This window comes from Leopardus geoffroyi, chromosome A2 (assembly GCF_018350155.1).
Source record: "Leopardus geoffroyi isolate Oge1 chromosome A2, O.geoffroyi_Oge1_pat1.0, whole genome shotgun sequence".
Classification (NCBI taxonomy): domain Eukaryota; kingdom Metazoa; phylum Chordata; class Mammalia; order Carnivora; family Felidae; genus Leopardus; species Leopardus geoffroyi.
In genome coordinates this window covers 65,414,066-65,440,486 of record NC_059331.1, presented here as the reverse complement: position 1 = coordinate 65,440,486, position 26,421 = coordinate 65,414,066, and the positions used below count along the sequence as shown (strand labels likewise).

The 26,421-nt window shown below is 43.8% G+C and overlaps 1 protein-coding gene and 1 pseudogene across 2 annotated transcripts in view; both read right to left on the bottom strand.

The window, feature by feature from the left end:
* SPATA48 (spermatogenesis associated 48) overlaps nucleotides 1-26,421 on the bottom strand; it is a 54,030-nt gene that overhangs the window by 5,998 nt on the left and 21,611 nt on the right. For both annotated transcript variants that reach the window (XM_045494254.1, XM_045494255.1), the window contains exons 3-7: nucleotides 21,798-21,874; nucleotides 15,912-16,050; nucleotides 13,709-13,776; nucleotides 9,963-10,004; nucleotides 8,629-8,736 (exon numbers count right to left, since the gene is read on the bottom strand). In XM_045494254.1, the coding sequence (XP_045350210.1) occupies nucleotides 8,629-8,736; nucleotides 9,963-10,004; nucleotides 13,709-13,776; nucleotides 15,912-16,050; nucleotides 21,798-21,874 (434 nt within the window). The remainder of the gene's footprint in view (nucleotides 1-8,628; nucleotides 8,737-9,962; nucleotides 10,005-13,708; nucleotides 13,777-15,911; nucleotides 16,051-21,797; nucleotides 21,875-26,421) is intronic.
* Nucleotides 23,733-24,748, bottom strand: LOC123604872 (annotated as a pseudogene).

The following is a 26,421-nucleotide window of genomic DNA, read 5'->3' as shown; positions in this document are numbered from 1 at the left end:
CATGACCGTGATTTGAAAATAATATGTTCTTGTCGCTATTATACTGCATTCCTGATTTCATGTAATTTCGTTTTCTTTAATTTATTTTGAGAGAGAGGGTGAGTGAGCAGGGGAGGGGCAGAGAGAAAGGGAGAGAGAGAATCCCAAGCAGGCTCTGAGCTGCCAGCGCAGAGCCTGATGTGGGGCTTGAACTCACGAACCCTGACTTCATGACCTGAGCTGAAGTCAGACACTTAACCGGCTGGGCCACCCAGGTGCCCCTGCACACAAGTGCCTTTAAGTAAATTATTTGCTGAGGGAGAGGTGAGGCTGGAGCGGGGCTGTGTGGATGTAGTTCCCCCCTGCTGCTTAAGACCTGTGGCCTTGGCCTCAGGAGCGAGGGACAATAGGGAATTTAAACTGTATTTCAAGGGGGCGCCTGGGTGGCTCAGTTGGTTAAGCATCCAACTTCAGCTCAGGTCATGGTCTCACGGTTCATGAGTTCGAGCCCCGCGTCAGGCTCTGTGATGTCTGTCTGTACTTAGGCTCAGTCTGTACTGAGTCTGTACTTAGATCCTCTGTCCCTCTCTCTCTGCCCCTCCTCCACTTGTGTTCTCTCTCTCAAAAATAAATAAAACATTTGAAAAATAAATACGTAAACTGTATTTCAAGGAGCAAGAACCTACTGTGTGCAAACCTTGGCTCTCACTCAAACAGGACATGATCTTTGTGGACTCGAGTTCTGAGCATCCTTTCAGGGCTTAAAGGGAGGGAGGAAGATCACCACCGCTGATGTGCCAGGAGCAGGGACAGGGCCAGACAACAGGTTGCCCTTCTGCTCACTCGGCGGTGGCGTTTCCCATTCCCGGGCCACTCCTTTGAGAGTGTGACATGACATTGGCGCGGTCCCTCATTCTAGATGGACGCACAGACGCAATGCAATGCCGAGCCTCTGTCCCGGTCAAGGGAACGGTTCCTCCGGGTGCATTGCTTGCATCTGGGGCCTTCCCACAAACCCAATCAACCAAAGGAGATGTCCAGGAACCATTTGCCTGAGGAGAAATTTTCAAAGCACGGGGCTTCAGGGACGTTGTTTCTTACAGTGGCAGGGGAGAGGGCAGACGGCAGAGAGGGGGCGGCGACGCGGGTGTGTGCCCGAGGGTCAGGGCCCAGATTCGAACCCGGGGAATCGGCCCATCAGCTCGCAGGTCTGGACCGGAGACGTGATCTCTCGGGGCCTTACTGCCTCCGCCACGAGAGGGGGTGAGGATGCCAGCTATGGACGTGTTTGGTGGGGAAAAGGTAGTGGTTCCCAGTGCAGATGCTGGGTGTCCCCCCCAACCCCTGGACGTGGGTCGTGGTGTGGCCCCTTGGTATCTCCCCTCTAACAGAGTGAAGGGAATTTACGTCGATGGCAATAGCAGAAGAAACCGTACACGTTACTGGTTCCTGGGAGACTAGGTAAATGAGGTGACAGAAAAGCACGGGGACCCAGGCCTCCCTTCCAAGCCTGACGTGCCCCTTAACCAACTGTGAGTTTTTCCTCCAGCGAGGGAAGCCCTCTGGGCCTCAACCCAGTCACCTGCAGCAGGGATAGGACACCATTCACCTCTTTAAGGCTCCTCCGGGATTCAAGGGATTCAATGAATGTGAAAGCAACCAGAGGATCTTCAGCACTTAGGTGGAGCTCAACTCATTTCAGTTGAAATACAAGATTTTAAAGCAATGAGAAATTTCTAAAATAGGAGCCCGGTAGGTGGAGCCTATGAGGTTTATCCAGCAGAGGCCAGCTATATAGATGTTCAGACAGTGGTTTCCAAATGTCCCCACATACTGGAAACTCACGGGGATTTTTCAAAGGTACCCATGCCTGACTCCCAGCCCCCAGACGTTCTGATTTCACTGGTGCGGGGTGGAGGGGGAGGGCGGGAGGTGACTTGGGAATCGGGATCTTCAAAATCTGTCTAGATAATTCTAGATAAGCTGTGCATGGAGGTTTGGAAATCCCTATTTCAGAGTTGCATTTTCCGGTCTGTTGGAGGGACTCGGGTGATCAAATCAGTGTTGCCAAATTCTAGGAAGTGCCCTTTAGGATTTGCTGGAATTTTCTTCAAGGGTAGCTGTATGTCAGGGAGAGGTAGCAAAAACCGAGGCAGAATTATTCATGCATACGTCTTTCCCCCAAACCTTCTTTAAAGCTTCCATGCATGTTACAGAGGAAATCCCCTTCCTCTGTGTGAGATGTTTTTTTCCACTGCCCCTAACAACACCTGCAGAATTGAAATGCCTCTAAAGTCATAGCCCTTCCATTAGAGCAGTTAAGAAGTCAAAGATGGAAGGGAACGGTTTTGTCAATCGAAAGAAGAACTTGATAGAAAACATCATACAGCTATATGTGCCTTGTGGCGCACGGGTTATTGACGCCAAGTGGTATTAGACATTACATTATAATAATGACATAATGTTACGTTACATCACATCCAATAACAACAAACCATGAGCCAGGACGCTAAATTAAAGAGAAGCCGCTTAGGCTTAAGAAAAGAATTCAGCTGCTCAATACACTGCCAAATATTTGAAAACGAAAGTCCTCACCCACGCCGCTTCTGAATCTGCTCAAATTGCCCCTTTTCAGGGATATCACAAGGGGACTTTTTTCCCACCTTGAGTGCCACATGTTGACCTTCTGGCAAGAAGAGAGTCACCTCCGGGGGACCCGGCCCTGCTGCTGACAGGTGACATGATTTTCTAGGGGCAGGAGACATCTATTCAAGGTGCTACACTATGCAGGCTTTCGTGTGGACTTCTGGGTTGGTTCCACGTTCAAAGACCCCCTTCCGCCACTTAGGGAAAGCAGAGAAAAGCAGGAACTCATTTAAAAATAAGAGAAGTAGAAGAGCGCCTGGGGGGCTCAGGTCATGATCTCACAGTTCGTGAATTCGAGCCCCGCGTCGGGCCCTGTGCTGACGGCTTGGAGCCTGGAGGCTGCTTCGGATTCTGTGTCTCCCTCTCTCTCTCTGCCCCTCCCGCCTTGTGCTCTGTCTCTCTCTCGCGCTCTTAAAACTAAATAAACATTTAAAAAAAATCAAAAAAGAATAAAAATAAGAGAAGTCTTCATTTTTTTTTGGTGCTTTAAACACCTTCTTCTGTACCCCGGAATAAGCCTGGATTTTGTCCATTAACGGGCACATGTGAAGAAATTATTGCCTAAGTTTGCAACTAACTGCTTTGGCTCAACCTGGCATGATAAAATACAAATTAAATAATTTTAGAGCGTAAGGAATTTAGTGAGCCTCTTAGAAAAGGAAGCACAGATGGTGTGTAATTAAAAGTTAAACAGGAAATAAAGAAAACGCGGGGACAGCATGTTGTATGTGGCACACAGGCAGGGTGTATGTGGGTTGGGATTTCAGCACGCAGACAGCTTCTTCCCCATCCACAGACAGGACCAAAGCCCCGTGAGCGTGCGCTGTGTCCCAGCCACTGTTTTAAACGCTTGTGCAAACGGACTTAATTCTCGCCAGACCCTGCATTATGGATCCTAAGGATCATGCCTATCGTATGGATGCTGAAAGTGAGGTTTTAGAGAAAGTCTAAGTCCCGTGTCGTAGCAGGTGGCAGAACCGGCTGGACCCAGGAGCCCCGGACGGATTGCTGGGCGATGCCCCTGTGCCCTCCCACCCAGGGCCCCCAGCCCAGGTGGGAGAGCTCGGCTACCTTCCGCTGCTGGGCATTTATTCAGGGTGAGGGTGCACGTTCAAGTTCAAATCGATCCGACAATCTTGCTGTGAGAGCCGTTCTGTGTCAGGCACACATCCAGGCAGAAATCAACCAGGCCCATTGCTGACGGCTTTCGCATCAATGAGAACACTTTCAATGCACATGTAGAGGTTGGAAAAACCCGAGTGGGGCAAAGACCACCGATGAAAAGTAAGGCGGGGGTGGGGATGCGTGTGAGAGGGAGACAGAAGGCAGCACAGGGTCAGAGGTCAGAGAGGCTGGCCGTGAACTTCGGGGCCGCCCCTCCCAGCCATGTGACCTTGGACCACTGAACTGAAGCTCTCTGAGCCACACTGTGCTGTGGTCAGGGGACTGTAGCTCCCCTGTAGGGGGCGGGGCACGGTGCAGCGGGAGGGGCAGGGGCTGGGCAGGGTCAAGGCTGGGCCCTCAGGGAGGGCTGAGAGAAGGTGGCTGCAGGACCAGGATCATTTTGGTCACGGGGCCGTGTTTCTCAGAGCGTAACACGTCATGGCCCCAAGATCTGTTCAGCAACTGTAGTTTTATCATTATCCTCGTCAAGTGCCTATACTTGTTCTTTCTCTGGTCTTCGAATCTCTCCAAATGGAAGCGGACACAGAAACAGCCGGAAGGCTTCGTTTGTCCGCAGGCAGGAGCCCCGGAACCGCTACCTCCCCGGAGGCAGAGGGCGTGTCCTTGTGGGAAGAAGCCCCCCCCCCGCCCCCCCGGAGCTCGCCCCGGGGAGGGGGGGGTGGTGAGAAGGATCTGCTCTTGGCCCCTCCCGAGATGACTGACCTGCGGCTTTGTCACATCCTGCACTCAGGCCTCGGCCTCCTCATCTGTGAAATGGGGAGAGAACCTGTTGGCACACCTCTGGCCTCCCCACACTAGTTTGAAAATCAAATGAGAGCGTAGACGGGAAAGCCCTCCGAAAAGGCAGAAGTGTCGGCCGGCCAGCGTAAGGAACTACTATTCATAGCCCCATTCTCTAACCTGGATTGTGGTAAGGCTTTGGGGGTTTTTTGTTTGTTAAAGGTGCCACACGCCATGGCAACGGGCAGGAAGGCACCACCCGCCCCCCCCCCCCACACACACACCCTCTTCCATGTCAGACCTTGGCCAGCACCTGCCTGGGGATCCATTTTGGACAAGTGCTCGTTATTTGCAAAGGCTTCATCGCAGGGATGATTGGGTGAAGGCACAGTAAATGTGAAACCCTGCAAAGTTCTGAAATGAAGGATTACAGCCTAGTGGAAGACAGCCCAGTCGGGGGGGCGGTGGGGGGTGCCTGGCTGCTTTAGGAAAACAGGCCAGCGGTGTCTGGAAAGCATCAGGCGTGGGGGCGGAAGGCACGGGTTCGTGGCCAGCTCGTCTCCAGTGGGCTCTCCCACCAGGGCACGCGTGTCCCCTCCCCTGCGCCTCAGTTTCCTTGTTGGTAAGACAAGGGGCTGGACCAGGTGAGATGCAGGACAGGGTACCCCAGGAGCTCCAACGGCTGGTCCACTGCAAACCCATTTCCAGCCACTCTCTCCATTTTCTCAGGAAAGGGCAGGATTTTGGATTTTGGATCCTGACTTCTCACAGATAGGCTGTTCCATAGCACACCCATAGTTATGTGCTTCGAGTATGCTTTTGTAGGACAGTTTGGTCCTATTTTTTATCATCACTAATTTTTCTGTATTTTTTTTTTTTTTCTGTAACGATCAGATCTGGTTCTACACTAGCTTTAAGTTTTTTTTGTTTGTTTGTTTGTTTTTGTTTTTTTTTTAACGATGAGTACAATCACCAGCAATTTGAAAACCCCGGCCATGTCAGACGGCTTGGTAGCCAGGAAACAAAATCAATTAATGAGGGAAGTTTGACAAACCTTTGCTCTTTTCTGGGAGACTGGTGATGCCAGCAATGGAACCACCTGAACTAGGAGTCAGTGGCCTTGACTGAAACGTGGTTTCATATTTCCACCATGACTAAGTATCACGAATTGTGGGGAGAATCCTAAAAATAATATCAGGAAGACATTTTTCTTTAAGAAAGTTTATGATGAGACAGTAAAGGAAGAGTGATACTTGCTTTTGAATAGGACGGCACTTCCATATCCTCTACTTAGCACAAAGTTAGTAAGTTTATGTGTTTCTGGTTTTGGATTTTATGCAAATGGCATCATATTGAATTGCCTTTCGGCTCAATGCGGTATTGTAACATCAACAAAATGTTTTATGGGGCACCTGTGTGGCTCAGTCAGTTAGGTATCTGACTCTTGATCTTGGCTTAGGTCATGATCTCAGGGTTCGTGAGTTCGAGCCCCGTGTCGGGATCCATGCTGACAGTGGGATTCTCCATCTCCTTCTTTCTGCCCCTCCCTTGCATGGGGTCTCTCTTTCTCTCTCTCTCTCTCAAAATAAATAAATAAAACTTAAAAAAATATATTTTGTTTAGACATCTACATGTATGTAGTAAAACTACAAAACAAAGTAAGGAAAAGCACAAAGACTCGTGGCTTCTGGGTTGGGAAGCGGGATCTGGGTGGTGAGGCTGGGAGGCACCCACACATGGCTTAGAAGACATTAGTAAAGTACTAAAATAGTCAAATACTATTTCTTTAGCGAGGCAGGAAAACACAGACATTTATTTGTTATTTCACTTTATATGTTACCTATGACACTACATATTTATGTATCTATTAATATTTCATAATAAAAGTGAAAACCATTTCTTTGTGTTAAAAGGTTAAAAGGACCTTAAACATGGAAACCGGATTCGAAACAAACTTTGCGAGCCTGGTGGCCCTCTAGTGGCCAAATCGGACAAGTGCAACCAACGTCTTCAATTTCTTTTCCGGGAGCCACGCATAATTTCACTTCCTCAGAAACAGAAATCCACAGCAAACTGAGGTAGACCGGCCCAAAGTTATTCAGGCTAAATAGGATGTTTTACATCAAATTCTTACAATGCTTGCCAAACCCCTCTTCATTCTCTTGGAGGAATGACCCAAGAGAATATGTTTGGATTCTTTGGCCAGCATGTCTCATAAAATGTTGCAAAAGTTAAAGGCACATTTCAAAAGAAAAAAGCAAAATAAATCTTTAGACCTTTAGACCTGTAGGATATTTTTAAGGTGGTTCCATCCTCATATCCTTTTAAAATCTTTGGAATTACTCTGTTTAATAGCAGTAACTCCCTTGCAAAATTTATGGAACTGATCCTTCCTCAAGACTCAGCTCAGACGTCACATGCATCCCGTGTGTCTCACGAGTGAAAGTGACCTCTCTGTGCTACTGAGCTTCGAAAACGCTAAGCTAACTTTTGGGGGGACTTCTTCCATCCTGCTTTTTATCGTAATTATTTGTGTATAGCGTTTATCTGCCCTTCAGATTCTTAAGCTACGTGAGGGCCAAGTCTTTGTCTTTTATATCTTTATGTTACACAGTTCTTAACACAGTGCCTGGAGCATTTTACAGGCTCTCTTGCCTTTTCCTTTGGGTGTGTTATGTAGAGAGTTAAGTGAGATAAGTTACACAACTATATTTTAACACCAAAGTTAGATTCGAAACATACTTCATAGTTTGCCCAAGTGGTCAAAAACTTTACATAGTCCAAAAAGGTAACAGGGAAATTTAAGACCATTGTGGGAGATGGCATTGCTTAAATTTAACCTGCAACAGAGTAAGTTCGAAGGACAGCTGGTGCGAAATGCAACTTGTTTGTCTCATGGGCGCAACTGATGTTTAAGAAAAAACAAACAAGGAATCAATTAACATTGAAAATACTGTGGTAGTTCACACTTTGGCTTTGCATGAAATCTGCAAGTTTGTCTGTCTCTCCAGGCAGAAGCTGCTGGGATAATATCCATGGCAGTCAGCAACTCAGTGGCTCATGAAAAGAGCACAGGATTTCAACTTCCAGCTGTATCTGGTGAGTCCTAGGGAAGTGACTGACCTCTGAGCCCCCATATTCCCATTGGTGAAAGCAAATATATATGTATATATATCTATATATAGATACATATATCTATATATATCTGTATATATCTATATATATCTCTCTATATATCTATATCTAGGTATATAGATATATATAGATTATACATAAACATATTATATATATAGCTTAAAATAGTACACATTAAGTGTAGTTATATATTATATATTAAATACATTTTGTATTTATTTTATATAAGATATATACTATGTACAATATATTATATAATATGATGTTTTATATATAAAGTTATATGTCATCTTATATATTTCATATATAATATATTATAAATTATAAGTTATATATTATAACTTTATGTTATATTATATCCTTATGTATAATATATTGTATATTGTAAACTGTAAGTTATACATTATCACTTTTAAATTATATTATATCATATCAAATTATATTTTTATATATAATATATATTACATGTTATAAGTTATATATTATATAAGTATATTATATAGAAAAATATATTGTATATATTATCTGTATATTATAAAATATAGATGATATAATATACTTATATCATATATAATATTTTATATATTATGAAATATATAAATTTTAAATATACAAAATATTTAAAATATATAAAAAATATAAAATTTATATTTATAAAATATATAAATTTTATAATATATGAAATGTCTTTATAGTTTATGTGAATATATTTTTTACATGCATGCAAAACATGGAACATAAGATATATTACATTATTGTGCATCAAGGCACCCCGGTCAGTCAGTGCACAGAATTATGATCTCGTTTGTGGGGAGCTACGTTTCTTTTGGGACAGCAGGCGTCTTTCTTCTTAAACTACATTCGATGGCAGGCCATCTTGTATTCCCTCATTTATGATAAAGCACATCACCGTGTTTCACCCCAAATGGCACTATAAGGGGAGTAATTACAAGTGGAACTCACCGACTTGTGTTTGTATAAAGAATCCTGGAGCCCCGAGGCATGGCAAGAGATGTGATGTCTCCAAAGGGGTTGTCAACATCATCGGCATTTGTAGACTGCACACAACCCCTGTTTGCGTGACAAGAAAAGAAAACGCGTGTTTCTTCATAAGAAAAACAGAAGAAGAGGTAAACAGTGCCCTAACATTCAAAGGGAATCTTATTTGCTAAAATCGATGAAAAACTGAAACAACAACAACAGCAACAATAATAATAATAACCATGATGATAGAACAATTTGCCTTAAAAAACTAAGAAAAGAGATTTCCTCTTTTACAGACTAACACCTGCCAGGCTCTTGTGATCTGAAGTTTGGGCCAGAGTGAGAGGAACAGGTGGGTTGTGTTTTTGTGCAAAGAAAGAAGCTGTTTGTGCAGCCCAGGGAGGCTCCTTCACCGGAGGCTGGCCCCGGGGGGCAAGGCAGGGACTGGCATCGGACTGGCAACAGAACCAACCAGGCTCCTGTTGGAGACGGGAACCTGGGCAGGTGCCCGGGAATCCGGGGCACCCAGCCATGGGCCTTCAGGGCCCTGAGACAAGGCGGAGGAGCTGTCAGCCAGAGGGCGTAGTGTCCTTGTCCCATTGCTGGGGCCACTAGTTGGAAAGAGTAGTCAGCTCCATCGTGGGGCAGAAGAGGCAACAGTAATGGCGGCAGCAAAGGCAAAGATTAAAGGCCCAGGGCCTCCATTTTCTTGGATTTACTCTGTTCCAAGGCGCCATGACCTGAATCTTTATGCTCCTCCCGTATTCCTGTGTTGAAATCCTAATGTCCAAAGGTGACGGGAGCAGGAGGTGTGAGGAGCTCAGGTCACGAGGGCGAAGCCATCGGGAGTGGGATTAGGGGGCCCACACAGCCCTACTACTGTGAGGACACGGTGAGAAGTCTTGTGACTTCTCCATGGAGAGCCACATTTAAACTCAGAAGTAAAAGGAGACACATTTTCCCGTACTTAGTGTTAGGGAGCACGTCGTATCTTCCGCATCGAGTATAAAAGCCTTTCTGGTTGACAACACCCAATATTAGGAGCATCCAGGGTATTTTACTTCATAAAATAACCAATTTGGGGAAACAGAAAATATGCCGCTCCCCCTTTCTTTCTTTTATCATAATCTTTAACAAATCTGTGATGAAAGTCCTGACATTAAGCAGGCTCTGGGCTGGCAAAACGTTAGAACTCTGTTCGAAAGTATAAATTGTCTTAAACAATAAATTACAGACATGACTGAGCTGAAAGCAATTACAATTTAGATGTAAATCTAGTAATTTTTAAAACATTAAGAAACGGTATCACTTACGTATAAAGAGGGATGTATTTGCTTCTGGAACTTGGACTCACACTTAGAGAAAGAGAAAATGTGCACAATGGAGTTAGTGACGTTCACTTAATAAGCATCCAAGGGTTACAGTATTTTTCTTATTGATACCTCCTGGGATTTAATCTCTTTGGAGATGCCTCCTGGGAATTAACCTCTAAAAGTTTGTAATGTAGGGGCGCCTGGGTGGCTCAGTCAGGTAAGCATCCGACTCGGGATTTTGGCTCAAGTCATGATTCCACGGTTGTGAGTTCAAACCCCATGTTGGGTTCTGTGTTGGCAGTGTGGAGTCTGCTTGGGATTCTCTCTCTCCCTCTCGGCCCCTCCCTAGCTTTCTCTCTCTCTCTCTCTCTCTCTCTCTTTCAAAGTAAATAAACTTAAAATAAAATAAAATAAAATAAAATAAAATAACATAAAATAAGATAAAATAAAATAAAATAAAATAAAATAATAACATAAAAGTTTGCAATGGTAAACAGAGGTGATTTAAAGATGTAGTTTTAAGTGAAAAGCCAAAGCAGAATAAACTGACTCCAAGTGTCATGGACACACATGTCTTTGCTTGCTTTCTCTTTTTTTTTTTTTTTTAATTTTTTTCAATCTTTATTTTTGAGAGAGAGAGACAACATGTGAGCAGGGGAGGAGCAGAGAGAGAGGGAGACACAGAATCTGAAGCAGGCTCCAGGCTCTGAGCCATCAGCACAGAGCCCGATGCAGGGCTTGAACTCACGAACCGCAAGATCATGACCTGAGCCAAAGTCAGACACTCAGCCGACTGAGCCACCCAGGCGCCCCTTTGCTTGCTCTCTTTAGCCCTATTTCAGAGCCTCCCCTCTTGGGTTACCCCCACCCCCTATTTTTTAAGGAGGCTTCACGCCTAGCACAGAGCCCAACATGGGGCTTCAGCTCATGACCCTGAGATCAATGCCTGAGCTGAGATCAAGAGTCAGACACTTAACCGCTTAACCGACTGAGCCACCCAGGCGCCCCCTAGGTTTCCCTTTTGCTGCACACCTCCTTAGTGATTGGTGGGGCAATATTTGGCAAAGCCCCTGGTTTGCTGAGACACAGAATCTTCACGTTGAGTGGATCCTACTGACCATCCAGTCTAATCCTCCATGGTGGAGATGAAATGGCCATAGCATGGAGTTCAGTGACTTGCACAAGATCCCCGTTATTTACAACCTCACAAGGAACTCCAGGTCTATTTTGTATTTTCCCCACACCCACCCCAGAATCAGCCACTTCTCCAAGGGTCTCACAATTTCTTTGATCGGAGAATGGTGATTCAAAGCCAGCATGTGGGTGCTAGATATGGTTGTGGCTGCTGGGGTGTCCCTGCTCCCGGGTCCTCTGAGCGGACAGAGCTAGGGATGGGTGGATGTGTAGGAGTCTGTGTATACCCGCATATTTATGTCTTATTTCTGTATCTGCTATCTGTATTAAAGTAAACGTGAGTTCACAGGATACGTCCTGATCATCTCTTAGCCTTTCTCCCCTACTTACCCGTATTTCCTCCTGACAGCGTGAAACTTGCCTCCTGTTACCCACCAAAAGTTTCATTTTGTTCAACCCTATATGTCAGAAGTATTAGAATCACCAACCCACTTCCCTGCGGGAATACACCCTGCGGGTACACACGTACCACCTGGAGTATAGCGTTTATATGCCATGCATTCCTTTTGTCTTTAGCCTTACATTTTTCGGTCAAAATACTATTTCCAAATTTATTAGGGCCCAGCCTTTTTTAAGACCACCCGGTTTTGCCCCTATCCACTCAAGTGTAGTCATGTCATTTATTTGTAGCACGGATTCATTTGTCACAATCTGCATTCCATCCTGGATTCCCCCAGCACCCTGGGCAGGAATGTATGTAGATACGTATCGGTGTTTCCATGTACGTACTTAGTTCACGTTGCCTTCAGTAAACTTTGTTCTTTGTGGTGGTTAGTTCTCTGGGTTTCACAAACACAAAGAGTCATGTGGCCACCATCACAGAACCATACAGAATAGTTCATGACCTTAAATGTTCCCCTTATAGGCTCTCCATGCATATCCCTTTCCCCCTTCCCAACTCCTGGCCGCCATTTTTCTATCCCCTTCCTGTGGTTTTGCCTTTTCCAAATGTCGTATAAATGGAGTCATACAATATGTGACCTTTTGGGTGTGGCTATTTTCACTGAGCAAAATGCATTTAAGATTCACACACACCGGGGCACCTGGGTGGCTCAGTCGGCTGAGTTCGACTCAGGTCATGATCTCGCGGTCCATGAGTTCAAGCCCGACGTCGGCCTCTGTGCCGACAGCTCGGAGCCTGGAGCCTCGTTCAGATTCTGTGTCTCCCTCTCTCTGGCCCTCCCTTGCTTGTGCTCTGTCTCTGTCTTATAACTCTCTCTCTCTATTAAGACCAAATAAACATTAAAACATTGGTTGTATACTCATGTATATGTTTATCCACTGTATACTTTTCCACTGGCCTGTTGAAAGATACCTTTGTTGTTTCTAGGTTTTGGCACTCTGAGTACAGCCGCAGAAACATTCCCATACAGGTTTTAGTGTGGGATCCTCAGTGCAACCTTTGCATAGACGAAGGTTGCAGGATGAGCGGCATTCTTGAAAGTTCAGAGACGTGGCCTACCGACGAAGACATAAAGCTTTTCATTCATCGGGTGGTTTCTTATTTAAAAAATGCAATGATTCGTACAAACCGGAATACAAATTTTTATCATCTGCGTGAGTTATCTGCCATTTCACCACATGATGTAAATAAGATGCTAATAAGGTATTTTTGTTAGCGCTCATGTAATGTAAGAACGGGTACCAATGCCTTCCATCTTTATTCTTTTAAAAGATATTTGAATATGATCACCAGCGACATCAGCTTGCTTTGTTTTCGAGAGTCTTATATTTTTTGAGTGTCATACTCTTTTTTAAAAAAATGATTGCCGTTCAACATATATGCCGTTCAACATATATTTATTTTTTATATTGGGATGTTTTACACATTGGCAAAACATATTTTAAATGATCCTTATCAAGAAAATTACACATTATTTTTAGAATACGGCTCGGCAAAATCTAAGTTTGGTGACAAGACAGCATTTTTCTCAATATTGTCACTATTTGTAACAGTAGACGCAGCAGTTAAACTCGATTATAATTTGGCACATTTTCACCTCATCTTTTTTTTTTTTACTGATATAAAAATTCATTTTTAAAGGACAATTTATTTTTAAATAGTTGTGGTATATTTCATAGTCTAAATTTTAAGGAGGTGTAAGAAAAGGCAGGCAGGCATCTCTGAGCAACTGAGCCAGATTTGGGTTCTCTTTCCTGTCCCAGGGATGGAAGTCTGAGGTCTCCGGAATATTCTCCAGAGGATACGCCCCTCAGCCCCTCTCTCACCCGTGGGCTGGAGCACCAGACATATTTTTTTTTAATTTTTTTAAATATTTATTTTTGAGACAGAGAGAGAGACAGAGCATGAGCAGAGGAGGGGCACAGAGAGAGGAAGACACAGAATCTGAAGCAGGCTCCAGCCTCTGAGCTGTCAGCACAGAGCCTGACGCGGGGCTCGAACTCGCAGACCACAAGATCATGACCTGAGCCGAAGTCGGACACTCAACCGACTGAGCCACCCAGGCGCCCCATGGAGCACCAGATATATTAATGACAAAGATGTTTTAGTGAAAAATTTAGGAACGAGATCATGAGGAGATAAAACTTACAAAGTCACTGGCTTGATGGGTGCCAAGAAAGATCTTGTTTGAAATCTGTCCCAGAGTCCACCAACCATCTAAAATCGGCATCAAAATGAAGGACATAGTTAATGAACAAGTTACCGTAAATTCTCGTATATAATCTCCAGCGCTCTTAACAGTCCCCAGCGCATCAATGGTAAGCCCCAGGCTCCCAACAGAACGCACTCCCCAAGCATCCTTAACACTTCGGGGGTTTGCCCCAGAGCCCCTCTGGTCTCTGCTCTGCTCTCAGACCCACAGTTTCCAGTTTGTTTTTCCACAGCTGGAATCTGCCTCATCATCCAACTCCTTTGGATTGAAGTCCTGACAAAGGTCTCATTTTTTTGTTTTTGACATTTTAATTTATTTTTGAAAGAGAGAGAGATAGAGCATGAGTGGGGAGGGGGCAGAGAGAGAGAGAGAGAGGGAGAGACAGAATCTGAAGCAGGCTCCAGGCTCCGAGCTGTCAGCACAGAGCCCGATGGGGGGGGCTCGAACCCCCAAACTGTGAGATCGCGACCTGAGGCGAAGTCGGACGTTTAACCAACCGAGCCACCCATGTGCCCCAGAAAAGGTCTCATTTTTGTTTTCATCCCAGAGATTATGTTTCATTTGGATCCACCTAGGTTCACTCTCTGCAGCCCCAGGCTGGTCTCCCCTTTTCAGTCCTGCCCAGACCCTGAGCTTTGAACCTCATCTTGCCGGGGAGAACTTCGGATCCTGGTATGATTAGTTAAATGCCAAAGATAGGTTGAAAAAGTGACCAATTTTCAAAAGATGTAAAAATATTTTAAAGTAGGTGAGAGATTCTTAAAAACAGCGGTAAGAATCAAGGCACGTGCGAATCCCGTGCCGAGACTTTATATTATTGTAGCCATGTTTTTCCTCTCTCGCTGCCATTTTTCTCTATAAAAGCCAAAAAAGTTTTTCAAAATAATGTGGGCTTCTCACCCTGTGGTTCATGAACCTCTTAAGAGCCCCTGGTTAGAGCTGTATGTCAATAGAATAATCTTCCTCTTTAGTGCTATGTTATTTTACATCGCAAAGAGCTACATTATGAGAGGTGGCCCCAGTGCTTGTCAGACTTCTGCGGGGCAAGGAACAGAACCACAGGAAGAGAGGTCAATGGAAGGAGGAGCTAGATGCTTTGCAGGCACAGAGCAGGGACATCTAATCCAGGGTTGGAAAGGTAAAAGTGAGGTCCAAGATAACACCTGAAAGATTCACGGGATTTAGCCTGGAAAAAATGGAATACTGAAAGCAACAGAGCCCTGTTTCCAAAACAACATGGCGTGTTGAGGAAGAACATGGCCCATGAGGACTCCACTGAGGTTCCGCATAGAAAGCGACGCGGTAGAGCGCAGTGTGGGGGTGGGGCTGGAGAAGCAAGAGGAACACAATGTTGGGGGCAGGACGGGGTGGGGGGGAAGAGGGGAGGCTGAGTGGGGGCAAATAACAGAACTGGAGACATGGCCTGTCAAGGAGCGTGGCTTTCACTTCATAAAAGTGATGCGTTGGCTCAGTTGGTTGAGCATCCAAGTCCTTGATCTCGACTGAGGTCATGATCTCACGGTTCGTGAGATCGAGCCCTGTGTCCGGCTCCGCACTGTCGTGGAGCCTGCTTGGGATCCCTCTCTCTCTCTCTCTCTCTCTCTCTCTCTCTCTCCTCTCTCTCTGCCCCTCCCTGGCTTGTGCCCGTGTGCTCTTTCTCTTTCTCAAAACGAATAAACTTTAGAAAAAAAGTCCAACATAGACAATGTTAAAATATTAAAACATGGAACTCAGTTCCATAAGTGTACATATTTATGCTTGCTTTCCATATTTCTTACAATAGAATGAGTATTAAAGTTTTGGACTTCAGCTTAGAAATAAATGCATGGTGGGGCGCCTGGGTGGCTCAGTCGGTTAAGCATCCGACTTCAGCTCAGGTCACGATCTCACAGTCCGTGAGTTCGAGCCCCAGGTCGGGCTCTGGGCTGATGGCTCAGAGCCTGGAGCCTGCTTCTGATTCTGTGTCTCCCTCTCTCTCTGCCCCTCCCCCGTTCATGCTCTGTCTCTCTCTGTCTCAAAAATAAATAAACGTTAAAAAAAATAATAAAAAAAAAAGAAATAAATGCATGGTTTCGAAAATACAACTTTATGTATAGGAAAAGGAATGATGCCTGTGCAATTAAGGTCCCTGATCACTGACCTGGGTTATTGCTGGTACCCCTTCATATCTTTTCTGTGTAAAGCACTGTGAAATCGGATCAGCAGCTTTTTCCACTGTTGTTTCTTCTGGATCAAGTTTCGGTGGTAGCATCTTATCCCAAGGAACAACTTCATAAGCTCTGTGAAATTAAATAATGATATTTTATGAAAAATGCATATTGCAATTGGTATGAGTCATCGTGGTATCATGGCAGGCAGGTAATTCTAAGGTGTCCCCCAAGATTCCTGCCCCCCAGGGGTACATGTCATATATAACTACCTCCCGTCTGGCGTGGGCAGAGCGGGTAAGTATGACAAGAGGTCACTCCTGCGATACTTTGTATGGCTACTTTATATGGCAAAGGGATTGTGCCCATGTGATTAAGTCCCCTAACTGGTTGACTTTGAGTGAATCCAAAGGTGGGCTTTCCTAAGTAGGTCTGACCTAAACAGGTGCCCCCTAAAAAGAGACAAGAACACACCAGACACTCTTCAGCTGTCCTTGAAGACACATCTCACGAGCCCAGCAGCTGGAACGAATGGAATTCTGCCAACAATCTCAGTGCTCCTGGGAGACAAGGATCCAGCCCCCGCTGACTCTCCAATTCTAGCCTGAGAAACCCCAAGTCTTGAACCCCATTGGGGCACGCTTACATTCTGACCACAGTCTTGTGGTCTAAAGCTGATATATGTGTGGTCATCTGCTACACAGCAGTGGAAAACAAGTGCACCTATTTATATACATCTTATAGTTGACACAAAAGAAAAATCATTTGACCTTCGCAGCAGGGCCAAAAGACCATTAACTGACAAATAAACAAACGATGGCTTAGAGAATGGAATTTGTTTGCTTAAGGTCGCTCAGCTACTGGTGGTGGATGTCAGGATGCAAATGCAAATTATATGCCTCTGAAGAGGGAGCCACGTTCCCGTTGTCCCAACACACCAATGGTACAAGGAGTCCAGCCATCTTAGTAAGTGCGAGGATTGTATACGTAGGATTTGTATCTAAAGGTACCATCTTTAGATGGTATTTCAAGTTTTGAAAGTTCTGCTCTTTTTGACAGATATACATGACCGATGCAGTGAAATAGACTCCAAACAAATATTTATTTGGAAATTACTATATTTCAAGCACTGTGCTAGGTGCTTGGGATAAAGGAGCAGATAAGAAACAACATACAGGGGCTCCTGGGTGGCTCAGTCTGTTAAGTGTCTGACTCTGGCTCAGGTTATGATCTCACAGTTCATGGGTTCAAGCCCCATGTCAGGCTCTGTGCTGACAGCTCAGAGCCTGGAGCCTGCTTCGGATTCTGTGTCCCCCTCTCTCTCTGCCCCTCCCCTGCTCATGCTCTGTCTCTCTCTCTCTCTCTCTCTCAAAAATAAACATTAAAAAAATTTTTTTTAAATACACAACATACAAATTATATTTGCCACCTAGGAATGATGTGAGGGTTCAATAAATTAATATCTGTGAAGTCAGACAGCACGGTGATGGCTCCACAGTGTGTTTGTTGGTGTGTATGTTTCAACTCACCCAGTCCGAAAATTCCCGAAGGAAAGCTAACTCTCATGAAATATTTTTAATTGTAGCAAAAGCTTAAATGGTGCACTTTTCTGACCCAATATCTGGATAGTGTAGTCAGAAATTAACCTGAGTTGAATTGAGTCTTCAAAGATGCATCTCGGTTTGAGCCTCTGATACATTTCATGAATACTTTATGGAGTTTTCCATACAGGGTACAAAAGTTTTTTTCCCTAAGAAAACTTTTATATGACATATTTTGTTCCTTTTATTTTTTAAATGTTTATTTATTTTGAGAGAGAGAGTGCAGGAGAGAGTGGGGGAGGGGCAGAGAGAGAGAGAGAGAGAGAGAGAGAGGCAGAATCCCAAGCAGGGTCTGGACTGTCAGCTTAGAGCCTGATGTAGGGCTCGATCTCATCAACCATGAGACTATGACCTAAGCTGAAATCAAGAGTTGGATGCCCAACCAACTGAGCCACCCAGGCGCCCCCAATATATTTTAAAAGAGATTATCAAATAGAATGATTTAAAAACAAAAGAAAGAAACAAACATAAAAAACATTCTGAATAAAGCATCACAAATTTAGCCGAATCATTAACTGTTTCTCAAATGACCACTGGAACTTTTTCTGATAGAAACCAAGATGAGAATACAGTAAGGGAAGGGCGCCTGGGTGGCTCAGTTGGTTGAGCAGGTGAGCATCAGACTTCGGGTCAGGTCATGATCTCTTGGTCTGTGAGTTCAAGCCCCGCATTGGGCTCTGTGCTGACAGCTCAGAGCCTGGAGCCTGCTTCGGATTCTGTGTCTCCCTCTCTCTCTGCCCCTACCTGCCCCCTCAAAAATAAATAAACATTCAAAAAATACAATAGGGGATAAAATCAAAAGCCAGAGAGGAAATCAGAGGCCATTTAGTTATAATCCTTCATTTTTAAGATGAGAAACCTGAGGGCCCAAAAGACTGCAGGCTGCCAAAGCCCCAGAGATGGCAGGTAGAACCAGGTATCTCACCACCGGCCCCCAGGCTGTCGACATCTTCTCCAGAGTTCTTTTCTCAACTTGCTCTATGGTTCCGGAATCCAGCTCCATATCATGTATTTCTTCTTTTTTTCAATGTCAATGAAGTTTATTTGGCTTTTTTGAGTAGTGCTCTTAAAACATCGCAGCTTGGTAAACAGTACAAATTAGTACGGGCATCTTCATTAGAACAGTCATACGAATTAGTACAGTCATTTGTTTTCTCATGAGTTGCTAAAAAGATGCAGCCTATTTTTTTTAACGTTTATTTTAATTTTGGGAGGCTGAGAGAGAGAGAGAGAGAGAGAGAGAGAGAGAGAATGAACGGGGGAGGGGCAGAGAGAGAGGAGACACAGAATCCAAAGCAAGCTCCGGGCTCTGAGCTGTCAGCACAGAGCCCGACACGGGGCTCAAACACATGGACCGTGAGATCATGACCTGAGCCGAAGTCAGACACTTGACCGACCAAGCCACCCAGGTGCCCCAAGATGCAGCCTATTCTAACAGGATAAATATTTTTACCACTTGGCGTTAATGAAGGCTCACACACGAACAACGTTCTTCGTAAGGAAAATAAGAAGCTGTGGCCGAGACACCAATGAAAAGAACTGTGTGGAAATGAAGGTTCCCGTACTTTTTGAAGCCTTTTTACAATGGGGAGACAATGCACGCGATCTTGTTGCAAACTTGCCATACAGACTTGTAGCGATTTTGCTGACTCATTATCTGTTGTAGGCTGAAATAGGGGTTAGAACGAAAATCATCCCTACTTAAAAACTAGCACTGTTCACAGAAAAAAAAAAAAAGTAGGATTTTGCCTTTGAATCTGCAAGTGTATGTTCAAATAGAATTTGCCTCTCCTCCCCCCAGCTCAGCCGCAAAACGGGCTTGAAGTAACATTCTTTACAAAGCCTTCATTTTCAACTCGATGCAAGCTAAGCAAAGATGATTGAAACCCAAGCTTGCACAACGGATGGGTATCTCCCAGAACATTTCTTAGGCACAAAACACACAAGAGGAAGGGCTACCCGGTGACATTTTCATGAACAAAATGGCATCATGTTCGTCAACAAATACCCGATGCTGTTTTCTTCTGCTAACAAGAGTTGCAGAGAAAGAGAGAGAGAGAGAGAGAGAGAGAGAGAGAAAGCATGATTCTGATTTTGATCCCACGTTTCTTATATACTCTTTATATTTTTATAAGCTGCCTGGGAAAATATCCGATCATATGTATATTTCATGAACCTGTTGGGTGCTGGGTGTGCCATCGGTAGGAAAGAAAACCATGAAGCTGGAATCTGCAGCACGTCAGTGGGGTTCAGCACAGTGTCGGGAGGGAGGGGTTAGGGGGGGCGGGTGGAGTGCTTTGCCAGGTGCACACACATCCTTATCGGTTCTCCACTCTCTGTGGCCCTGCTGACTTCAAAAAGCCCATTGGGCAATTGCAATCACCCCTTCCCAGTGCTCATCGTACTTGGCCATTTGCGGTTTCACTCCCTACACCCTTTGCGTGCCTGCCAGTTCACACCTGTCTCTAGGACATGACCCCCCCCCCCAACACACACACACACACACACACACACTTATTTCTCTAGCTTGGACCTTTCTCCCAAACCCCAGACCCGCATACCCCACTGCCTACTTGCCATAGCCACTTGGATGTCTCATGAACATCTTTATATTCAGCTCTTCTAAAATGCACTTCTGACCTTTCCCTCCAAACCCGCTCCCCTCCTTCCAACCGTGTTGAAGGAATGGCAATCAATCTCAGGTCCATCCGGCTGTTTAGCCCAAAGCCTTGGAATTGTTCTTGACTCCTATTTCCCTGACACTCACGACCTCCAATGTGGACATTGTGTCGGCTCTACTTTTAAAACACATCCAGGAGCCAGCCACGGCTGACACCTTCCTACCACCTTCCCAACGAGCCACCCTTACCCGACCTCCAGAGATGCCTCCCAATTCTCCCTGACCCAATCAGTTGGCTGGGGACACAGCGGCCACCATGTTGCTTTCCTATGCAAGTCTGATCTTGCCGCTTCTCTGCTAGACCTTCACTTCCCTCACAGGTAAAGCCCTGGTGTTTACAGTTGGCTAAAATGTCGGGGCGCCTGGCTGGCTCAGTCGGTTAAGCATCCGACTTCGGCTCAGGTCATGATCTCACAGTCTGTGAGTTCGAGCCCCGCGTCAGGCTCTGTGCTGAAAGCTCAGAGCCTGGAACCTGCTTTGGATTCTGTGTCTGCCCCTCCCCTGCTCATGTTCTGTCTCTCTCTGTCTCAAAAATAAATAAAAACATTAAAAATTAAAAAAAAATGCCCCTGGACATCAGCTTCTGGGCACTCCCTGCTTTTTGCCATCTTCTCTTCCTAATGTCCCCCTTACTCTGTTCCAGGTACCCTAGCCCCCCTCTCTTCCCTGACCCTATGCACATTTCCGACACAGGCTTTCCAAATGGCTGTATATTCCCTCTGCCTGGAAAATGCTCGTTCCAGACATCTGCAAGTCAGTCCCTTAGGTCTTCTGAGCTGCTCTCAAACCCCATCACTTAAGGAACCCCCCCTCCCCACATCCTATTCACTACGGAAGCCTACCGTCCATACACAGGACGCTCCAGATGCTTCTTCCCATTATACCTTTTCTCTTCTATGTTTCCACAGCCTCATCATCTTCTAGGATATGAGCTATTTATGTGTTATGTCTGTCCTTATTGTCCGTCTGCCTTTAGAATGAGAGCTCTTTGAGAGCAGAGATCTCCATCCACCTTATTCCCTGACGAACCTCACAGCCTAGGGCACAGACACATCGCAAAAGCTGAATATGGTTTCTGACTGCGTAAATGAACCCCTTCAGGCTTTCTCTGCTCTTGTTTTCTATGATGCTGTACTCTTATCTCCTCCTCTCACTGACCATTTCTTTTATGTTTTGGTTTTATGCTTCTATTACCCGTAGATTTTCTTTAAGACTCTCCCTTGACCTGTTTTATTTCAGCCATCAGTGTGAGTAAATATCTGTGTCTGATGTTTTCTGAATTACTCACAGCATCCAGGACATTGTGGACACAAAGGGGGATGTGTCACAAAAGATGAAAGAAATACCTTATTTTTAATTTTAATTTTGTTATTTTAGAGAGAGAGAGTAGGGGGAGGGGCACAGGGAGAGAGAGAGAAAGAGAGAATCCCAAGCAGGCTCTGTGCTGAGCACGGGGCCTGACTCGGGGCTCGATCCTACAATCCTGGGATCATGGCCTGAGCCAAAATCAAGAGTCAGGCGCTCAACTGACTGAGCCACCCAGGTGCCCCAGAAGAAATACATTTTTAAATCAAAACTCTACTGGGAAAAATGCTTACTTTTGTGTCGAGGACTTGTAAAATGAGTCCTTCGCGTTATATTTCCTTTTTGGCTGTAAAAGTGATTCTCCATCCTCCTAGAAGGTGTGAATAATAAGTGAAAGGAGATCAGATACACATGGGAATTGCTAATGTTTTCTACAACCATGCTTTCTTTTTTCCTTGTTCTCCATTTTTCTCCTTTCATAGCACCCCTTCCACAGACCAGGCTTAATGCTTCCCTACTTTCTTCAATTGTCTTGGAAACTTACTTTCTATGTATGGTCTCCTAAGTGATTAAGTTAAAATTTACAACATGTGTATTCAAGTTAATGGAAAGTCACATTTTTATGAGAAAGCTCTTGAATTTTAAATGCTGGCAAATGATGTTTTTAGCACCATGTAAATAAAACATCTTAAAAAGTCTAGGGGCGCCTGGGTGGCTCAGTCAGTTAAGCGTCTGACTTCGGCTCTGGTCATGATGTCACGATTCATGAGTTAGAGCCCAAAGCTTGCTTTGGATTCTGTGTCTCCTCCTCTCCCTGCGCCTCCCCCACTTATGCTCTGTCTCTCTCAAAAATAAACATTTAAAAAAACCTTTTTTAAGTCTTGTGTGACTTGTCTTTTAACAATAGGACATTAGCTCTGATACACTTCCCCTTTCGTACCTTTCGTCTTATTTCATTGAAATTCGTTGATTATTATAATTATTAATATTAATTTTTAACTATATAACTATATTATATTATATATATATTTATATATTATATATAATTATTATTTAATAATTTAATTTAATTACATATATAATATATTATTATTATATTCTAATTGTCATTAGAATCTTTAAGTATTACTATTCATTTAAATTTTCCACAGTATTTTACCAGTGGTTCTTTGTCTACTTCTGCTTCTGGTACCCAATTTGTTCTTTCCTGGTTCCACTCTCTTTGGCTGGAGTTCAATTTTCAGTAATTCTTTCAAGGATACAACCTTCTAGCTTTGTTTCTTAACTAACTCATCCTCACTTTTTAATACTGTTCCAGGTAAATTTAGAATTCTAGTTTAATGGCTATGATTCTTTGGTAACCTACCTACACCTCATTGGCTTCTGGATGGTTATTGTTGCTTTGGAAGTACACAGAGTATAATTGTCTGCAAGTATTCTGCGTCCCCGTCCCCACCCTCTGGCAATATTTAGGATATTCGTCTTGATTTTCCCACGGAGAAAATGTGTTTAGGAGAAGGTATATTTTTTCATCTGGCTAAAGACTCGTTATGTTTCTTTAATCTCAGAATGCATAACTTCCCCCAATTTGGATAAATCTCCATTGTTACCCCTTTATTGCCAATGGATTCTCTTTATTCTCTTTTTAAGAAGTTCCCATCAGGCAAATACTAGACTTTCTCATTCTGTCTGCCATCTTTACCTTCCATGCTACCACTGTCCACTTTCCTGTTCACAACACTTCCTCCTTCCCCTATTTCTAGTCTCTGTTTAAACCTGTTTGTTGTATTTCTTTAAATTTCATTAAAGCTACATCTAGTGAGGGGCTCCTGGGTGGCTCAGTCGGTTAAGTGTCCGACTTTGGCTCAGGTCATGATCTCGCGGTCCGTGGGTTCAAGCCCCGCGTTGGGCTCTGTGCTGACAGCTCAGAGCCTGGAGCCTGTTTCAGATTCTGTGTCTCCCTCTTTCTCTGACCCTCCCTTGTTCATGTTCTCTCTCTCTCTCTCTCTGTCTCAAAAATAAGTAAACGTTAAAAAAAAATTTAAAAAAAAAGCTACATCTAGTGAAATCATGTAATTGTTCTGTTGCTAGGCTGAATTATATATATATATTTTTTTCATTTAGAATTTTTTTTTAATTTTAATATTTTAGTAATTTTGCTGTGGAAAATAAAATTCCATCTTAGAAGAAAGAGAAAACTCCTCAAGACCACTCTCTGGCATCTTTATTTATGTATTACAGTGGGCCAGCCAGTGAAAATCCTGGGCCTTCCATGTGGCTCACGGCTTAGTCATGATATTGACAGAAGAGGGTTTAGTTGTGTCTGCCACGCTCTGGCTCAGTGAATTTTGGAGTTCTTCTGGCGCTTGTACAAGATACTCTTTGCCTCTAAAAACACAGTTATAACTCGCTTATAATGTGAGTTTGGCAGAAGACAGACTGGAGGGGCCACTGCGGTAGCATCCCCAAATATTAACATTTCGTTCCAAGCGTCCGCGTCGACACTTTGACAAGTTCCATTGTGAATCACCACCAAAGGTACGAATGGCAAGCCGTGCCTGCAGATGGTTTCCACTTGGGTGCAGAAGACCCCAATATACTGTCTCCTTCCACGCAGAAGACCCACTGCCCTGGGCTCTATCTTGGCCAACGTAGAGGCTGCAACGGCCAATCCCAAACCGGCTCCCATCGTTCCCAAGGTGCCAGCAGCAAGCCTGTGACGAGGAAGGGCATTTGGAAGCACAGTGCGTCCAGCGTCCATTATATTTGCTCCTTCACGTACCACAAAACAGTCTCTGTGTACCTGTTCTTGCGCATGGGAGAAGGCTGTGTAATCACCCACAGTCAGGGATTTGGGAGAAGCTAATTCCTGTGCCATTTTGGCCCGTTGGAGGTTATACCCAGCATGGAGGAGGCGGCCCCCTACATTCCTTCACCAGACAAGACGGGCAGATTCCTTCCATTCTACATTAACACATTTCTTGGAAGCATCTTCCCTGCTTTTCATTTTTTTTTCCCTCCCAGAGTTTTCCACCACTTGCTCTCTGGAAGACACTGCCCTGGTGTTTCTTTCAAATGGTTCTAAAAGCTGTTTGGTGAACATTGGTGACTCCCGGCAAAGTCACAGCAGGCCTTACCTTATCCCCCAATTCTTCTGTACAGGTATCAACCATGTGATTTCACTCACAGGTGGAATTTAAGAAGCAAAACAAACGAGCAAAGGGGGGAAAAAAGAGGCAAACCAAGAAACAGACTCTTAACTATAGAGAACATACTGATGGTTACCAGTAGGATGAATTATTACTGATTGAGTTTTGAACGTTAAGGAAATACTTTCACTCTTGACATAAACCTCCTTTGATCACAATATACTGACCTTTTTATATATCACTGGCTTTGATATGTTAATACTTGGTAATAATTTTTGTGTCTCTGTACATGAAGAATATTAGTCTGTAATTTCCTCTTTTTTAATTTTTGTAACGTCTTTGGTTCAGGAATATGAGTTAAGTCAGACCTCTAAAACTAGTTGGAAAGTGTGCCTTCTATTTTCTGAAATAACTTACATTAGACTGATGTGATTTCTTTCTAGGATGTTGGACAAAATTCAGCAACGAAATCATCTGATCCTAGGGTTTTCAGTGTGGGAAGATTTTTGATCAGAAAAATTAAATTCCTTTAATAAATCGGGGGCATTCATTTCATAACCAGTCGGGGGTGTTCCATTTTATTTAGTATCAATTTTGGTAAGTTGTATTTGTAAAGAAATTTGTTCACTTAACCTAAGATGCTAAATGAATTGGCAAACTATATAGTTTAGGATATTTTCTTATTTTGCTTTCAGGATCAGTAGTAATAAACTCTTTAATTTCCTATGTTGCTAACATGTGTTCTCTCTCTTTTTCTTGATCGTACTAATAAAATGTCTTTTATTGATCTCTTTCCTTGATCTTTCTACAGAAACAGCTTTTGGTTTAAAGTTTTCTCTCATGTAGCTTTTCTCTTTTCCATTGATCTCTACTCTTTAATTCTCTTTCTTTTTAAAAAAATTGTTTAAAATGTTTTGTTTTTTTTTTTTTTTTTTGAGAGAGAGAGAGAGCACAAGGTGGGGAGGGGCAGAGAGAGAGGGAGACACAGAATCCAAAGCAGGCTCCAGGCTCTGAGCTGTCAGCACAGAGTCCGACAGGGGGCTCGAATTCACAAACCACGATATGACCTGAGCCAAAGTCAGACGTTCAGCTGACTGAAACACCCAGGCTCCCCTCTTGCTTCTTGTTTAATTTAACAATTCTTTTGTCTTAATTATTAATTACTAATTTTCAGAACCTCCTTGTTTTCTACTATAAGGATAAAGGGCTAATATTGTTCTTTTCAGCAGTGTTTACTACATCATACAAGATTTAATATGTTATAGTTTAATCATTGTTCAGTTTAAAACATTTTCTAATTTTTCTTGTGATTTTTTTCTTTGGCCCATGGATAGTTCAGAATTGTGATGTTTAATTTTAAAACATTTGATGCTTTCCTGAACATCTTATGGTGAATTATTTTTAATTTAACTCTGTGGTGGTTTGAGAACACAAGTAGAATTATTTCAATACATTTAAACATATGAAGATTTGTTTTATGCTGCAGCATATGATTATAGTGAATATATCACGTGCATCTAATATGCTTTCTATTCACTTACTTTCAGCTGATCTGTATCTTCATACTGAAAGCGTACCTCTTGTAAATAGCATATAGTTGTGTCTTGATTTTTTAATCCATTCTGATCATCTCTGCCTTTCAGTTGAAATGTTTAGTATATCACCATTTTTTTTTTTTTAAGTAACCTTCACCACAGTATGGAGCCCAACGCAGGGCTTGAACTCATAGTCCTGACATTAAGACCTAGGCTGAGATCAGGAGTGCGAC